Source organism: Pteropus alecto, unplaced genomic scaffold (assembly GCF_000325575.1).
Source record: "Pteropus alecto unplaced genomic scaffold, ASM32557v1 scaffold320, whole genome shotgun sequence".
NCBI lineage: Eukaryota > Metazoa > Chordata > Mammalia > Chiroptera > Pteropodidae > Pteropus > Pteropus alecto.
In genome coordinates, this window is record NW_006429963.1 from 187,504 (window position 1) to 198,349 (window position 10,846).

The following is a 10,846-nucleotide window of genomic DNA, read 5'->3' on the forward strand; positions in this document are numbered from 1 at the left end:
TTAACTGTGTGGTGCGCTGACGTGGAAAGGTGGGCAACAGTGTGTCTTCCACCTATGTCTGACCAGTGACGAGGGTGTGGAGCTGACTATTTTTCTTTTATGTGACTGGTCTGTCTCTGTAGTCATAGTGATATAAATACTATATAAAATCTATATAAATCGTCCATCTGATGATCTTGGATCTTAATAAAAAGCTTTTGGAAACAGGAAAATAAAATTAGTGATGTTTACAAATATGACCATATAAATGTAGAGTTCAGTTCAATACATATGTATTGAGCACCTTCTACGTTCTTGCTGCTGAGAGCATCAGTATGGGAGATCCAGGAACAGAAGACTTTTAAGAGTCTTCCCCTCACTAGATTCTCAGGTCCATCAGTAAGTGAATAATTTGAAGTGGTTGCATATAATTCACATAAGCGAGAGTCCAGTTCCTGTGGCATATTTCCGATCTCAGAAACATCACCAAACTTCTAGAGACCCAGAACACTTCTATTATTAAATTTTGAAATAAACGTGAGTTCCACGTACATTTAAAAAAGATGAGTAAATGAAAATAAGTGAGATCATGCTTTCTAACAAGCGGGAGCCACGGATGACTGGAGCAGCTCCCTGCAGCTCAGAGCCACCTACGCCCCTCAGCCGGGGACGTTGTAGACACACCATTGACCTCATGGCACATCTTTGGGACGTGGGAGGAAGCGAGTCTCCGGAGAAAATCCCTGAGACGTGGGGAGAAGGCGCACGCTCCACACCACGGTGCCTTTGCTGTAACCAAACGACGTCACTCAGGACCTGCTCTAGTCAATTTGTATGTGATGCCAGTTGTCATTTTTCTACATTCTAATGTCTGCTGTTCTCTGGTTTGTGTTACAAGAAATCTCATTGCCTTCTCTGAAGATGGCTCTGACCCCTATGTCCGCATGTATTTGTTACCAGACAAGAGGAGGTCGGGAAGGAGGAAAACACACGTGTCAAAGAAAACCCTGAACCCCGTGTTTGATCAGAGGTACGGGCTGCACTCAGCTGGGGCAGAGGGTCGGGTTCAGTTGGGAGGCCCGGTCCATGCCTTCGAGTGACTAAGGCCTTCAAGCCAGCACACTGCTGCGAAGTGGAGTGACGACAGCAACTCCAGGTTAGCAGGCGCGGCCATGTTAAAACGCGCGGATATTCGGAACTTCATGTAGAAGTTCCACAGTAAACAGAAGTAAACGGGGACGGGAGACGAGCGGCTCAATAAAGAGAAAGGGACCGACGGCCCTAAAGAACTTTCTTTTTGGGGGCTTATGTCTGTTGATATTTGCTACATTGTAAATCAAAACTGAGAATGTTAAAAAATAGATATTTGTAAATAATAATAAACCTATACCATCTTAAAATACAACATTTTTATGAAAACAACTAGTTTCCAAAACAATTTTAAAATTTTGTGAAAAGAATGGCATTAACGTTTTACATTTTTGCAAATCTCTCTAATGGTCTGGCGTAAAGGGGCGCATCTCTGCTTCTGCGGCCGGTCCGGTGTGATGAGCGCCTGAGCGGGTCTTCAGGCCACACTCAAAGAGCCTCGGCCTGTGCAGATTTAGCGTCTTACTTCACAGTTCTCTGTAGCTAAAACGGCATTTTGGGAAATAAGAAAGTCGAATGGCATCATATCTACTAATTCAGATGCTAGTCATTTATCCTGTTTTTACTAACAGGTGCGCACTGGATCCTGGCATGGGCACATTTTATTTAGCGTGTTTTTACATAGCTGCGGCATTTAAGAATCAAATTTGGGTCTCTAGCTGCTGGAGCTCCTGGGACGGCCACCTCCTAGCCTTGTCCCTGCAAGGCCTCAGGCCCTTAGTCCTCTGGTTTGTCAGAGCCCCTGCTGCATCCTAGCCACACACCATCTGGCTTCAAGGACTTGCTTCCCTGAAGGCATTTAATTTGCGCCATGTGACTTCAGCCACTAGAAAGTGTGGCGGATCCTTTCCCTTCCTGGAAGCCAGGTCACTCCCCCAGGCTTGGACATTGCTCTCCTTTAGTCTTTAGGCCTGGGCGAGTGAGCCAGTCTGGGCCTCCCTATTGTGACACGCATAACCTCCGCGGTCCCACATAGTAACAGCCAGGAAGAGCAGGAGTGAGGGAGCTGCAGGTGGTAGGGCCTCACACATGCTGAGAGTGCCAGAGTCTTCTCTTAACGTTTGGAAAATAATGAACAATAATTTTTTTTGTATCTCCATGAAATGCCAGACCGAAGCATCTAGCAGGAGAACTCCGTTTTATACTAACGAACATAATGTTTGGAGTGGTCTCAAAAGCAGAAATGTCATTTTCAGTTACAATGAAACGCAGCAAGATTAAGGCGACATTTAAGGAAGGCGCTCTTTTTCTCTCTCAGCTTCGATTTTAGCGTTTCCTTGCCAGAAGTGCAGAGGAGAACACTGGATGTCGCTGTGAAGAACAGCGGCGGCTTCCTGTCCAAAGACAAAGGGCTTCTTGGCAAAGTAAGTTTGAACAAATCCTCGACGGGTTTCTACACTTTGCCAAACTTCAGTGCTAACCCGAAGAGCATTTTTTAGACCATTCTTAGTAGAAAGGGACAGACTTACTCTGTGATGAATGCTTATTCATAAAATAGTAGACCGTGAAAGGCTGTGTATCAGCTAAGACATCGATACATTTCGAAGGTATCTTAAGTTATTTTCATTGTTTTCACATAGTCACATTACTGACATATTAGTCATGCTAATCCTACGAACTTATAGTTTAACAGAAGGTTAATTTTTAAACAAAAATCGTTTTTCAAGTATCATATGAAAGAAAACCCAAAGGGACAATATTCTCTTACAGTCCCATCTCCTCAATTAACTGTTGTTGTTTTTTTTCCTAACAAATCATTTATTTCTCTGAATTTCTTCTGGTCTTGTCCGTAGTTGCATTTAACTCTTGCATAAGATTATACATTTGTAATTATATACACAGAAGTTAGGAGTTTTCCATTGTAGATGCTATGCCATTCACGGGCAGTCCACATCAGCTATGCTGCCAGCGATGGCAGGGACGTCCACATATCCCCGCCGTTAACCCTGTCAGTTATCGCCACTGATACTTCACGATACCCTAACTTAAGACTATTGGCTACAGGAAGGACGTCTCAGATATGACCAAGCATATAGTTCATAGATGGATCCCAGGGCAGAAAGGATTGAAAAATGAGAGACGTTACAAGAGGGCTCCATACTGCCAGATTAAGACAGGAGAAGGTTGGAGACGTAGGAAGTCGTGGTGAAGGGTCTAAAGGAATTAATTCAACCCACTTTTACAAACGTTTTATAACCCACAGGTACTGGTTGGCCTGGCATCTGAAGAACTCGCCAAGGGCTGGACCCAGTGGTGAGTGCCCCTGCCACAGACGTCAAACCGATAATCAGAATCCCGCATGTTTATTCAGTTGCACTTTCTACAAATGACCACATGTCTGTCGTCATCTTCTTATGCTCTCAGGTATGACCTCACGGAAGATGGGACGAGGCCACACATGGTGACGTAGGCTCGCTGGGCGTGAGGAGCCCTTCTCAGTATCCGCCCTTCCCATGTGCCTCGACTGCACCCTCCCACAGATGTGCTGATGCTATTTTTCTACTTTCGTGTACTCAGTTATACATACCTTGGTAGTTTTATAAAACATGTCGACACTTTAGACATATTTGGCCAACATTGTTAAATTTTGTATGTTTGATTTGCTCTGGTATTTCTCGCCAGTTATTACAGTGTAGACGATAGAATATGATAGAATATAGTTATTGTGTTACCTTAAGCTGTATGTCGGTTGTGTCTACTAGGAAGCAGATACATGTATATGCTTTATCATTGCCTTGTTTTGTATATCACTGAGGTACACCATGCCATGTAAATAGATTCTATTTTTTATAATCTCTACATGCTGGTATGAATTCAAAAGAAAATGGATTATGGAAATATTTATATTTTTTCTTCTAAAACTTATTAAATTCTTATGATAATCATTTTTGTCTTTGCAGAAAAAAGTTCTCAGTGACTTATTTTATGACGTTTCTTTTTAAAAAACAAAGATTATTAAATATTAGTTACCAATGAAAGAAAGTATACAAAATATTAATACTTTCATAAATAAAAAGAATTATTGAGAAATTGGTTGAAGTGCTTATAAGGAAAAATGTTATATAGCTGAGCAGCATAAAATATTAAGAGAATTGTTGTGCTTCATAAATCAGCATACCAATCTGAAATTTCTTACATGAAATTAAATGTCTTCAGTGTCTTTTTAATTGCTGTTTATAACTTATTCATGAAATAGTGCACACGTACAAAGTTATGCTTTTCCTAAAATGCGGTATGGACAGATTTTCAACGTTAGCAGGTAGGCTATTGTGAAATAGTCAGTCCTCAGCTTTGTTAATTTTTCGTGTTTTCCCAGCCTGTAAGGAAAGACAAGCTTACACTGTCACCGTTAAGGCTGTGTGGTAAATCGGGCCAAGTAGATAGGAAGTCGTGTTAGAAAACCACAGCCAATCCAGTCATTCACCTTGTGACGTGGCACATAGGACTGATCCCCTCACTGGTACTCAGTGTCGTTCTGCCCTTAACGCTCAGGCCGCCAGGGGGCCCAGCGGTGCCAGCACAGAGGCTGCTGGTTGTAAACACCGTTTCCTGGGCGTGCTTCCCTCGTGCCGTGACTGACCTCAGTATTGGAATATTGTTATTCAGTTTTTATTTTGGAATACATTTTTCTCCTTAGATTATTAAAAGCATGTTTTATATGCTTAAGAGTGTCACATGGCAGTGTCATGAGCTGTGCGTGCCTACACACAAAGGACGCGCGCATGCGTAGAGGGTTTTTACTCGTTTTACATTTATGATGCAAATGACTTCCTTAGCCATGAGAACATTCTGAAATTAAGTGTAAACACCTTGGGGACGTGGAGCTTCGTGAGTGAGAGAGGGGTCTACCATGAATCGCTTCCTGGGCTCTGGACTGCTCGGTGAGCAGATGAACCAAAGTGCCTGTGGTGACGCTGGTCGCTACCGCCGCACACCCTGCCTTCCGGCGGCTTTCAGCTTACGCTCTGAACCGGGGGCATTATTCACAGTGGAGTCTGTAGCTTCAAAACACGTTTCACAGAGTCATAAAGACCAGTCTGATCTTGCCGCTTTCTGTTTAGTGTACAGGGGGAACTTTATGAACATATATGCACACAAAGCACTTAACCGTTAGTAGCATGAGAAAGACAGATATTTACTTACTAAATCTAGTTGCCTGCTCATGATACTAAATTCATTGAAGACATTTTAAAAATTAGATCTGCGGAAGGACTGGCATGAACTAGAATCACCGTTGAGGGGACTTAGCACTCCAGGGTCCTGGCGATGGCACACTGAGCTCCCAATGGGTTTGTTGGCTAGTTCCTGACAACTCATTCATCGAGGAAAAGGGGACTTCAGCTTTTCTGCATTCAGCCAAACCAGTGGAGAGAAATTCACTTCAATGAATGTGAATTCTGTTAGTTTGAACTTGTGGGTTGCTTGTCCTGTGCCTTAAAATAGGAAGTAAAAAAGCGCTGTTTTCAAGTTTCAGATGAAAACAAAAGCCCAGTAGTTGTATTTGCCACACTTGACATTCTGTATCGAGAATTCCTTTTGCAGACACTTCATCGAGACCTCAGCCTTTTCAAGAACCTAAGCCAAATGCAAATATATGCGTACGTGCACGTAAACTGTGGTGGTGACTTTTGTTCTGACGCTAGCTGGAGCACCCGCTGCGAATGTAAAACTGCAGAGGATGTATTATAGACTGTCCTTTCTGTTCCGCTAACTCTACGTGACAGCGCATGTATTTATTCAATAAAACTTTTATGTTAGCTCACTTGTGATTTGTTTTTCCTTTGTCTTGAAATGAAAATTCTAATGAGGGACCACATGGTCTAAAAAGTAAATAGAGAATACCATTCGTATTTGCTCTTCGTGAATTCTTTCATTCTCAGAAGAACTGCATCAGGTCATTGATGGTACTCTTCTTTTTGCATCTTAAATGGACTGTCATCTGCCCACCTTAAACCCTGGGTTTTGAAAACTCTTCTGAAAGATAAATATGAGTAGAAAGTATAGTCTTTAATTGTGCTTTATAACCAGAGCACTGAGAAGTAATGACGCCTCCTGATGCCTCCCTCTGCCTCTCGTGAAAGGCAGATGCCACGTTCTTTTGTTCTGTTGAGACTATATCTACCTCGGAGTTTGTCCAAGCCACTGCATTATCCACACAACAGCCAAGTGGATCTTTTAAAACACAGATCTGACTCATCACTCAATGCATTCCATTGCTCTTAGAATAAAGACACAGAGCATATCGTGGCTCTGAGGCCCTGACCTTCCCAGCCGTGTTTTCTCTTGTGACCCTCATCCGTGAGGCTTCCTCTTAGCTCCTTGGACTCTCCACCCTTCTTCCCATCTCCGTGCCTCCTACCTGTTCTTCCTCTGAGTCTAAGTGGAACAGGATGCCGAGCCAAGGTCCTAGGGTCACCCTAACCTTTCTGTCTCCATAGGTTCACCTGTCTGAACGTTCCATGTGAATGGAGCACACACCATGTGGCCTTATGTGTCTGTGGCTTGCACTGAGCATCACGTTTCCAGGGGCCTTCCACACAGTAGTGAGTGTCAGAGCCTCGTTCCCTTTTACAGCTGAGTGAAACTCCAGGGCATGGATGGACTCCATCTTGTTTGTCCACTTGTCGATTAGTGGACTTTGGGCTGTGTCTATTTTTGGACATACTGGTGCCTTTGGGAGGATAGTGACCATCTGTGTTGTATGTCCGGCTCAGAAGGATGCTGAAAAGGTGCCTTACCCCATAGTCCAGTGCTTGGCTGCTGTGGGTTCATTCAGCATGACCGGGCACATCAGCAGCATTGATTTTGCACTGCGCCACTCAAGTTTCCTCCTCCATCTTTTCTGAGATCAACTTCTAACCTTTATTTTAGAATCACGCGGGGAATCCTAATACCAATGAACAAACACACACCCAGCCGTATCCCCAGCTTCATACTGTTATAAGCAGATCAAGAAATTCCAACGTGCCATGGTGAGAATGCTTTGTCCTTGACCATCTCTTCCCCGCCTTGAGTTACCTACTCGGGGAACCTTTGCCCTGCTCTGCGGGAGTCTCCCTGGGAGTCAGTGCTCCCCCACCAGGGACCCAGGAGGAAGAAGTAGGTGGGTAGCTTGCCTTTCCCTTTCAGTCTTCTCAAGGCTGAAAGGGAAAGGCGAGCTACCCCCCTCCATCAGTCAGGAGGGGCTGGCAGACTCCTGTAAGGGAAGTTTGGCAAGAGTCTTAGAGAATTATAATCTAGCGGGAAACGGATAAACTGGAGACCTCCCCAGAGTCCGAAGGGCTCTGCCCTGTACGTCCCGATTCCGAACCCAGCTCACTGGCCTCACCTCCCACTCCCATGTCTCCATTCAGCTGAGCAATGGGTAACAGCAGATGCCCAACTTTTTCACCCTTCCACCCCTCCCCCAGTTTTCCCTAAGAGTGTCAATGTGGGGTGCAGCTGGTGTCCTGCAGAGCCCATTGGCCCAGTTCCCAGGGGCAAGGGGCAAGTGTGGGCCTTGAGCTTCCAATTACTTCTGCTTTTTCTTTAATTCAAATACGTCCACATCCACATTTCCCAGTCCAGACTTGTAGAGACAGTGCAATGTAAAACCACAGGAAGGAAGCGTTTCTGCCACTGCCCCTGATTAGCCAGGAGCCCCGCCCCTTCCTCGGAATCCGGAGCTTGAGCCCCTGGGTAGTGTCCTGTTGTTTAACTCTCAGCTCTGCGCCCGGGGACAGCCAGCTCTTCACTCTGCTCCACCCTGGAGGTTTCCCCAGAATGGCTGGGAAATGCTCTTCGTAATCAGTGGTATATTAAGTTTTTAAAGTTCCTGGCCGGTGACCACCTGTTGTTTTAGCTTATTTTCCCATTTACAATTATGATTAAATTACAACTTTTTATTTAGGCAGAAAATATTTCTGGGAGAGACTATTCAGGAAACTAGTAAGAGTGGCTTCCTTTGAATTTGAACTATATTATCATGTTATTTGCCTAATACAAAATATACTAAATTTTTTTAACTTTATACTTGGTCCATTATCAAAGATATTATTTTAGCCAAATTTTATACCCTTTTAGTCTATATGTTCCTAACAGCTTCAGCCTTAGTTTATGTTGCCTTGCTATGGGGTCCAATTTTAATTCTATAAATCTTTTCTCATGACCACATTGTAAGGTTTTAAAAAGAGATTATTTCACATGTCATTCATTTATCACTGATGCTGAAGACTGGATGAGGCCAAGGGGTTGGGGAATTCTGGGATGGGGGGCTCTGTGGAGTTTTGGAGGGGGCTGAGGCATGTTCAGTTGGGAAAAGACAGGTTGGTGCATTCAGGGACTGGCAGGCATGTCTCCAAGCCCTTCATTTTATTTTTGAGGAAACAGGCCGAGAGTCACTGGGTGGCCCATCCAAGGGACAGCAGAGTCGGATTGCCCAGGCAGTGTGGCTGCAGAACCCACCTTGTTTTGTCATTTTCTTATTCAAGAGGTAGAAACAGCAGGAAGAGATAGCTGAGTGGAAGTGGGGTAGGAGTGAGGGAGGGCCGGGATTCAGCAGATGGGAGGGCAGTTGGCACTTCGGTCCTGGACGTGTGTGCCACAGCCGGTGGGTGTCCATGAGCTGTGGGATTCTGGATCTCAGAGAAGTGTGCACGTGGACCATTGGTTCCAAGGTGGGAGTGGATGCCTAGCGTGGGGTGACAGCACTCAAGGAAGAGTCCAGAGTGAAAAGTGGACCCAGCCTGGGGCATCAGTGTGCAGGGATTGCAGGGGAGGGAGTGATGTGCAGTGGGGGAGCAGGAGGCCTAGGCTCAGGCGCCTGGTGTGATGCGGGTCAGTGGCCACACTGAATACCTGCCGACATGGGGGTGGGCCTCCCCGTGCTCTCCGTGGCCCCCTCTGCTGCCTCACTGCTGCAGACTAACAGACCAGTCCTCCCACCCCCTGAAAGGCTATCATTTTATATTGTTGAACTAATATTTTTGATTTATTCGATTTAATAAGGCACATGATTAAAACTTGTGTCACCTATTTATTTATACTTTTTCTAGTGATTCCTAGAGGTCTGTAGTTGCATCTGTGACTCACGTTGTATTTCCACTGGGCAGTGCTAAGCTAGGACAGTGATGCCCACCCCACCCTCCCTCCCTGAGACCTCCTGTTAGTTTGGGCTCAGCCAGGGACTGAATCCACTCTGGACATTTCAAGAATGAAAGAAGTAGCTGCAGGAGACTGTGTCCTCACAGAGGACTTTTGGGGAAGGGCAGTGGGACTCGTGTAGACAGAGGCTGAGCACCTAGGAGTTTGCTGTCCATGGACTGAGGATTTCAGACTTTGGAGTGAGTCGGAGAAGAAAGAATAAGGGACATGGCAGAGCCTGTGGGAGATGAGGGTCGTCTGGGAATGTGGGCTGTGTGTGGTGACCGGCTTGAACAGGGCAAGGAGGACAAGGAGCACAGAGCATGCCGAGACAGCCCCCACACCTGGACGTGGGTTTCTGGGACTCCCTTTCCCTTTCACAAGGAAAGACAAAAGCCTGATGAGATGGGGGTCTCAGACCCGTGGGAGTGGTCATGCTAGACCCCTGGTGACAGTCTTCTTGTCTGGAAGAGGGAGGACTGGGTGAGGCCAGGCAGCCCTGAATTCATCCTGGTGATCAGAGCCAGACTGAGGAGATGCACTCTGTTTCTCAGTAGTTTGTGAAACTCTTCCCAACTTTTTTGACAGTTGATTTCATCTTGACAGATTAGCTTCACAGTGAGGGCTGGATTTACCACTCGGATTGTTTGGAAGACAATTCTCCATGAACTGAGTGATTTAAATCTGTAGCTCTCTGAGGTGTGGGAAAAACATAAAGCAAACGATAAAAGCTTCTGTTTAAAGAAATTTTATTGACAAAGTGCCTTGAAATGCAAAAGAGTAACCTCTATAATTAGTAGTACTTTAATGTATCTGGGTAAAGGTTTTTTGGTTAACTTCCTAGAAACCGACAAAGTGAATGATTTCAAGCTACTGGATAAAAAATCTTTTTTAAACTTGGGTTGCTTCCAAGTTTTTGCTTTCAAAAAAAATCGAAAGAAAGCCCAAATTGTTAACTGATACAAATTAAATTAAAAGAAATTGATGATAATCAGCATGTGGCTTTTGGCATTTAACTAAAATATGTTCAATGAATTGAGTGACATTGTTATTAATTTTTCATTTCTGTCCCTTTATGTGAACAACTTTTCTCAATATTTACATCCATAAACATGAAAAATCAGAGTAGAATATTTATCCTTGGAAACATAAGTTGATTGGAAAAAATAGTCTTAACCATAGCATTAAAAGGTGTGCTTCAACAAAATTTCAGTTTCAAACTTAATCAGTATTTAATACGTTTTAAAATTTATATTGTTTTGATTTCTTTTATATACAGTAAATGTGAAAGTTGTCAAATCTAGAGCATTATGGTTACAAAATGCTAAAAAATCAATTTATTTTACTGGAGACGTGATCCACATACTGCCTAACAAAAGTAGGTATTACGTCAGGATAGAATCTTGTGAAGACGTGGAAATTAGGGTTCAAAATAACAGATATCCAGTTGCTAGAGTATTCAGATAGAATTGAATATGTAGAGAGTGATGTCACAGTTTTATTTTGTGTCAATTTTTATATCGGGGACTGCATCTGCTTAAGCCACTGATAAATCGAATTTTGATGTCAGACGGAAAATGCGAGCGTCCGCCTTCGC

General features: G+C 44.1%; 1 protein-coding gene across 1 annotated transcript in view; it reads left to right on the forward strand.

The window, feature by feature from the left end:
* The window catches only part of ESYT2 (extended synaptotagmin 2), a 50,008-nt gene extending 44,118 nt beyond the window's left edge, over positions 1 to 5,890 (forward strand). Inside the window, exons 20-23 of the mRNA XM_025044856.1 lie at positions 878 to 1,009; positions 2,387 to 2,492; positions 3,332 to 3,381; positions 3,493 to 5,890. Of these exons, the coding sequence (XP_024900624.1) occupies positions 878 to 1,009; positions 2,387 to 2,492; positions 3,332 to 3,381; positions 3,493 to 3,538 (334 nt within the window). The 3' untranslated portion in view covers positions 3,539 to 5,890. The remainder of the gene's footprint in view (positions 1 to 877; positions 1,010 to 2,386; positions 2,493 to 3,331; positions 3,382 to 3,492) is intronic.
* The last annotated feature ends 4,956 nt before the right edge of the window (positions 5,891 to 10,846 follow it).